This window comes from Eptesicus fuscus, chromosome 24, assembly GCF_027574615.1.
Source record: "Eptesicus fuscus isolate TK198812 chromosome 24, DD_ASM_mEF_20220401, whole genome shotgun sequence".
Taxonomy (NCBI): Eukaryota; Metazoa; Chordata; class Mammalia; order Chiroptera; family Vespertilionidae; genus Eptesicus; species Eptesicus fuscus.
This window is the reverse complement of record NC_072496.1, coordinates 17,168,844-17,176,530: the sequence shown is the minus strand read 5'-3', so window position 1 is coordinate 17,176,530 and position 7,687 is coordinate 17,168,844. Positions and strand designations below refer to the sequence as shown.

At 42.8% G+C, this 7,687-nt stretch overlaps 1 gene segment (V, D, J or C); it reads left to right on the top strand.

Annotated features, from left to right (window-relative positions):
- Positions 1 to 209: 209 nt before the first annotated feature.
- Positions 210 to 1,431, top strand: LOC129148256 (immunoglobulin heavy variable 3-33-like). The segment is given in 3 exon segments: positions 210 to 255; positions 360 to 670; positions 1,336 to 1,431. Coding segments are annotated over 3 exon segments (453 nt in total).
- The last annotated feature ends 6,256 nt before the right edge of the window (positions 1,432 to 7,687 follow it).

Genomic DNA, 7,687 nt, shown 5'->3' with positions numbered 1-7,687 from the left:
CACCCTTGGACATGCGACACTCTAAGACCATGTCTTTAAAGTCAGTGTCTAACTCTAGAGCTCCCTATATAGTAGGAGGACATGCAAATAGGGCCCCTCTGCTTATAAAAACCAGCCCAGCCCTGACCCTGCAGCTCTTGGACAGGAACCCAGCCCGGGATCCCCAGGTGTTCCATGCCCTGATCAGAATTGAACACAGACCACTCACCATGGAGTTTGGGCTTGGCTGGGTTTTCCTTGTATCTTTTTTAAGAGGTAATTTATGGAGAGCTAGAAACACTGAGTTTGTGAGTGGACATGAATGAGAGAAAAAGTGGATGTGTGGGAGTTTCCTGACCAGGATGTCTTTGTGTTTGCAGGTGTCCAGTGTGACGTGCAGCTGGTGGAGTCTGGGGGAGGCTTGGTGCAGCCTGGGGGGTCTCTGACCCTCTCCTGCGCAGCCTCTGGATTCACCTTCAGGAGCTATGGGATGAGCTGGGTCCGCCAGGCTCCAGGGAAGGGGCTCGAGTGGGTGGCAGTTATATGGAATGATGGAAGTCAGAAATACTATGCAGACTCTGTGAAGGGCCGATTCACCATCTCCAGAGACAACACCAAGAACATGCTGTATCTGCAAATGAACAGCCTGAGAACTGAGGAAACGGCCATGTATTACTGTGTGAGAGACACAGTGAGGGGAAGTCAGACAAAAACTTCCCTGCAGGAAAGGCTGTGACCATGAGGCGGCGCTCTGAGTCTCTTAACACAGGACCATCTCAGCAGCAGGTGCCGTTGGAGGTTTGGGCTGGTTTCCTCTTCATGTTACAGTTTCCCTCAGGGAACCTCTGGATTCCTGATTCTGTGCTTATCTCTGAAGTCTCTGAGTTAAAAATTCTGTTATAAAGAGAGACAACTTTGTTATGTGGACAATTGGCAGAATGTCTCTTTTGAACACTTTTTTGTCCAAATGACAATTAGTCATCAAATCTGTTGACCCACGTCCCCTAAATCTAACCAGAGCTCTGATTACTAAACAGTACAGCTCACCTGCATGATGGACAGAGGCCAGCACTGATATGTGAGCCCAAAGTTAGAGAAGAAGGACCCCGGTGATGCTGGGTATTGAATTGTCATCAGGCTCATAGCTCAGAGGCTAGGTGACACCAGGCAAAGGCAGAGGGACCCACAACAGCTTGGTGCAGATGTACAGGCTGATGACAAACACACACACCAAGGGACATGGAATGTTTATTGAGCTCAGTTGAAATCTATTGGAAGCACAGGAAAGGCCTTTTAGGAAGTCAGACCTGCTTTGAGGGAGCCAGGAAAGGAGATTGGCTCAGGGATTTTATTTAGTTGAACTGGTGGGGAAGAGGCAGAATTCTTTCTACAGAGCCTCTTATTGATATCTGGAGAAGAGACCCAAAGTTTCTTTTCAGATTCCAAATGTGAGGCCCAGTGAGAAGAGACAGGAAGGAGCCATCAGTTTACTGTCATGAAATGGAAAATAAAATAAAGTACTGCTACAATTTTACTTAAGAATTATTAAAAATTGAGCAAACATTGTGTTAAATGATCATTACATGTGTACAACACCAATATCTACTATAGCTGAGAAAAATAATTATAAATAGGGAAATGATGATGATAATGGTGGTGGTGGTGGTGGTGAATATGGTGATGATGATGATGATGATGATGATGATCATAGAATTATACAGGGGTCATGGTCCATTGTCCTGGGTGGGATCTCTCCTATATCCAAGGCCTTCAGCTGCTTGCAAGGCCTTGTATCAAATTTTAGGTGAGACTGTTGTCATTGAATTTCAAATGACATCAAGAGAGGAGATGCCTGCTTTTATTATTTGATAAAAAGCCATTTTGTGTGGATAACCACCATGTCTACAGAATATGAGAACGATTATAAGTAAGCAAATTATGTTGGTCCTGCTGCTGTGGCTGCTGCTGCTGCTGATGATGATGATGATGAAGACAGTGAACTGATAAATGGGTCTTGGTCCAATAAAATGAAGGCTCCTCATACAGACACGCCATCATCATGGCTCCTCCAGTGTGAGGTGTCAACTCTTCAATGTAAGTGTTGAGAGATTTCATAAATGAAATCAAAATTTTAAGGCTTTAGTGGTTCATGGTGAGACCATGTGAGTAATGACCATCAAAGGTGCCCAAGTTTTAATTCCCTGAACCTCAGAAGGTGTTACCTTCTAGAACAGAGACACTGTGAGAATGTGCATGTAAGAATCAGGGATCCCCTTTCCACCAGTTTGCAATCACACATTCCTTATTTCTCTTAATCTTTAACGTTTCTATTTCTAACAATCTCCTACTCATAATTATTCAGGTATTTCCTATGATGATACAAGCTGTCTCTATCATGCCCTGCACTTCCTTCTGGGCCTTCCCTGGAGGAGGCTTTAAACCCATATGTCCAGTAACTCTCTGTCCATGAACATCAAGCACAGTTCTGTCATGTGATTCAAAACAAGTCTTTCTTCCTCCCCTCACCCATTTCCACAGACACATCCAGATTTATGGGTAGTTTCCCAGCAGTGCTTCATGTGGTACTGGAACCTGCCCCAGTCTCTGTGGCTGTTGTAGCCAATCCACATGGGCAGTGGAGGTTCAGCATCATTGAGAAGTTCTTTGTAAAGTCACCCAAACCAGGTCCCAATAAAGAAAATATTGTTAAATTAGCCTTGGTTAAATTTAAAAACATTTGTCTCATCAAAAAGTTCATTGTGCAAATGAAAAGACAAACATAAATATAAATAATGCATTTCCAAAGAATATGTCTGATGGGAGAACGTACACATTATACATTAAGTTTGTTATACGTTATGGGGTAGAGCCCAGCACTCTCTGACCACCGTGACCCTCCATGGGAAGGTTAGACGGAGGTTGGGAATGAGGGGTTCCTCTCAGGGTTGAAGTTTTCTTTCCTGTTAGAAATTATATGATAGGAATTCTCTTCACTAACCTCCCTATGAACCTGATATTAATGGTAACACTAGACTGAGAATACAGGTCAACCTCCTTCCATCATCATTTCAACATATGACTGATTCTACTTTTATTTCTTGTCTTTTCTCCACTTAAAGTCATGACTACTTCTGATGTAACCAATTTGGGGTCTCTTCAATAAGTCATGGGCTTGCATAAAGGAAGAGTTTGCACAGGAAGCTATAGATAAAGTCACAAAATTCCCAGCATCAAGGAACAAGAATGTCCCACCTGCCTGTGATAGGAAGGTAGTTTCGACGGTCAAAGTAACATCATAAATTAAGATATAAGATATTAAGAGTGGGAAGTCAGTGTGAGCCCAGACACAAACCTCCCTGCATGAGAGGCTGTGACCTCCAGGGGTGCTCAGTGTCCCTGAACAGAAGGACCATCCCAGGAGTAGGTGCAGTTGGAGCTTTGGGCTGGTGTCCTGCGTGGTTTCCTCTTCATGTCACAGTTTCCCTCAGGGAACCTCTATGGATTACTGATTTCTTCTCTTACCTATAAAATCTCTGAGCTAGAAAAGTCTGTTGTAAATAAAGACAACTTTCTCAGGTGGTCAAACCTCAGAGTTTCTTTCAGACACTCTTGTGCCAAGAACCAATTAATGGTCAAAACTTCTGCCCAAGTCACCTAAATCCAACCAGAGACTCTGCTGACTCAACACTGGAGCTTAGCCCCACACAGCTCAGGGTCCAGCCAGCATCAGGACATGTACATGTTGAACAGCAGGCATCAGAGGATTGTGACCGAAAAGCTGCTGAAGAAGGACCCAAGGTAGCTAAGGTCAATGACTTGTCATCATGCTAATAGCACCAAGAGTTAGTGACCCAAGGCCAAGGCAGAGGGACCCACAGCAGCTTGGTACAGATGACCAGCACTGATGACAAACACTCACACAAAGGGACATGGGATGTTTGTTATGCACATAGTTGAAACTTCTGGGAAGCACAGGAAAGGCACTACTTTGATGGAGCCAGGAAAGGAGACTGGCTCATGACTTTTATTTATGCAGGTGGTGGGGGAAGAGAGAAATTCTGCTTCCATGGGATTATGTGGTTTCAACCTCTTACTGACAAATGAAGAGGAGACCAATATTTCTGATGATATTACCATGTGGGGCAGATAGAGATGAGACAGCAATGAGCCATAAGTTGCCAGCAGTCGAATGTAAAGTAATACAATTTATGATTACCTATTTCCCTTAATAATTTTAATAAATGACCAAAAATGAGATACAGGGTCAATATTTGTGCACAATAACTGTGTCTACATAAAATGAGTGGGAGAATGATTATAAGTAAGCCAGTGGTGGTAATGATGATGGTGATGATGATGATAATGAAGATGATGGACTGAGACACAGGTCTTGGCCCAATGAAATGAAAGCTCCTTATATAGGCACACCATCACCATGGCTTCTCCAGTGAGAGGTGCTCACTCTTCCCTGTCAGTGTTGAGAGATTTCATAATTGGGACCACAATCAATTATGCAGCTTGGGTGATTCAGGGAGAAACCATGTGAGTAATGACTCCAAAAGTGTCCAAGTGGGAATCCACAATATCTGTGAAGGTGTTACCTTCTACAAAAGAGACAATGAGAATGTGCATGTGGGACACAGGGAATCCTCTTCCCACCAGTTTGCAATGAGATGTTCCTTATTTTTCTTGATCCCTACCTGCAGAATATTTAATGTTTCTACTTCTGACAACTTCTGTTCATAATTATTAGGCATTTCCTACAATGATACAAGCTTTCTCTATCATTTCCTGAACTTCCTTCTGGGTCCTTATAGAAGGAGGCATTAAAGCCATATGTCCAGTAATTCTCTGTCCATGAACATCATGGACATTTCTGTCATGTTATTCAAAACAAGTCCAGCTTCCTCCCTTCACCCAGTTCCACAGTCACATCCAGATTTATGGGTAATAGCCCAGCAGCACTCTCCTCTGTTACCAGAACCTGCTCTAGTCCCTGTGGCTGCTGTAGCCAATCCACAGGACAGTGAAGGCTTTGCATTTTCTGGGGAGTTATTCATAAAATCACCCAAAATAAGACCCATCAAGGAAAATATTATTAAATTAGCCTTGGTTAAAATTAACGTATTTTGTCCTGGTAAGGCAGTGGTTCTCAACCTTTCTAATGCCCCCACCTTTTAATACAGTCCCTCATGTTGTGGTGATCCCCAACCATAAAATTATTTTTGTTGCTACTTCCTAACTGTAATTTTGCTACTATTATGAATCATAATGTAAATATCTATGTTTTACAATGGTCTTAGGCGACCCTTGTGAAAGGGTCGTTCGACCCCCAAAGGGGTTGCAACCCACAGGTTAAGAACCGCTGTGCTAAAGATTCCATTGAGAAAATTAAAACACAAACATAAATAAAGGAATATATTTCCAAATCATATGTCTGTGGCAGGATGTATGAATTATACATTAAGGAAGTTATATGTTTCTGGGAGAGTCCAACACCCTGTGACACATTGACCTCCAGTGGAAGGGCAGAGGGAGGCTGGAGTGAGGGATTTCTCTCAGGGTTGAAGTTTCCTTTCCTGAGAGAAATTCTATGGTAAGAATTCTCTACATGCACATCCCTGTGGACCCCAACATCACTGACAACACTAGAATGATAAAACAGGTCAATCTCCTCCCATCATCATTTCCACTTATGAATACGGTGACCAGACGTCCCGCTTTTGGCGGGACAGTCCCAATTTTTAACAATTTGTCCCGCGTCCAGCGGCGTTTTAAAAAAGTCCCGATTTTTGGGTCCGGGTGAGGCCGTGTGCCCCTGGATCCCGGTGAGGCCACATGCCCCTGGGTCTGGGAGAGGCCACGTGCCCCTGGATCCGGGTGAGGCTGGGTCCCGGGTCCGGGTGAGGCCGTGTGCACCTGGGTCCAGGTGAGGCCACGTGCCCTCTGGGTCCGGGTGAGGCCACGCACCCCTGAGTCCGGGTGAAGCCGTGCCCCTGGGTCTGGCCGAGACCAAACCAGAGGGAGTCGGACATGCATTACCACCATTTGTCCACTATCCAGAGCTGAGGGGTCAGTGCCAATATGTACACATAAGGAACTGATGGACATTGATATTGGGTCTCAAAAGAACTGTTGATCCAGAAAGAAACTCACTACAGACTGATTCATTTGCCTGTCAGCATAACTATTATTGCTCGTCTCACATTCAGTTCTTATAAGTATATCTCTAGTGACACATGATCTTGCTCATCTAGGGGAAATGATGAACAACATAGACTGATGAACAAGAACAGAACCAGAAACAAGGAGGCATCGATCGGACTATTGGGCCTCAGAGGGAGGGTAGGGGAGGGTGGGGGGAGGGGAAAGAGATCAACCAAAGGACTTGTGTGCATGCATACGAGCCTAACCAATGGTTAAGGTCAACAGGGGGTTGGGGGATCCGTGGGGAGGGGTGTGGGATGGGAATGGGGGGATGAGGACAAATATGTGACACCTTAATCAATAAAGAAATTTAAAAAAAATAAAATAAATAAAATAAAATAAAAAAGTCCCGATTTTTGGAAAGAATGCACGACAAGCTAGGGAACTGCGGGAGAACGGGAAGGGAATATACGGTTTTCGGTGGCCATGTGGCTATTTAGCCAGGATATGAGTTTTATATTATTTTTGTTAATTTTATAATGTTAAACTTTAATAATAACAAATAATTGTTGAGAACTGATTATCGAGAACTGCTTATCAAAGTTCGCATTGTTGATCAGTTGTTAAAATTCGACCACCATTGTTTGGACTTAATGAACAATGGCATTTTTTGGGATTGGCAATGCCAAAAACATTTTGTAACTGTCTCTCAGACGATACACATCGTACTGCATGCTAGTAAGCTAGTTAAACAAGTGATGTCATTACAAATCAGCTATTCAGATAATTTAGGTAAGTAATTTATTTATTTATTTCATAAATACATACATTTTCTTGAATTTAGCAGACAGTACTTGTATTATTTATATTTTATAGTGGCGGCAAAAAGTCTAGTGCCTGCCTTGAAAGTGACACTTACGACTTACATTAATCATAAAGTGACCAAATTTTAACATTGGTAAAGCGGGACACCATTGACTGCGGGGGGGGGGGGGTGGGGGAGGGCTGGGGGATTCTTGATTAACGTAAGTCGTAAGTGTCACTTTCAAGGCAGGTGTTAGACTTTTTGCCACCACTATAAAATATAAATAATACAAGTACTGTCTGCTAAATTCAAGAAAATGTATGTATTTATGAAATAAATTACTTACCTAAATTATCTGAATAGCTGATTTGTAATGACATCACTTGTTTAACTAGCTTACTAGCATGCAGTACGATGTGTATCGTCTGAGAGACAGTTACAAAATGTTTTTGGCATTGCCAATCCCAAAAAATGCCATTTTTCATTAAGTCCAAACAATGGTGGTCGAATTCTAACAACTGATCAACAATGTGAACTTTGATAAGCAGTTCTCGATAATCAGTTCTCAACAATTATTTGTTATTATTAAAGTTTAACATTATAAAATTAACAAAAATAATATAAAACTCATATCCTGGCTAAATAGCCACATGGCCACCAAAAACCGTATATTCCCTTCCCGTTCTCCCGCCGTTTCCTAGCTTGTCATGCATTCTTTCCAAAAATCGGGACTTTTTTAAAACGCCACGGGACGCG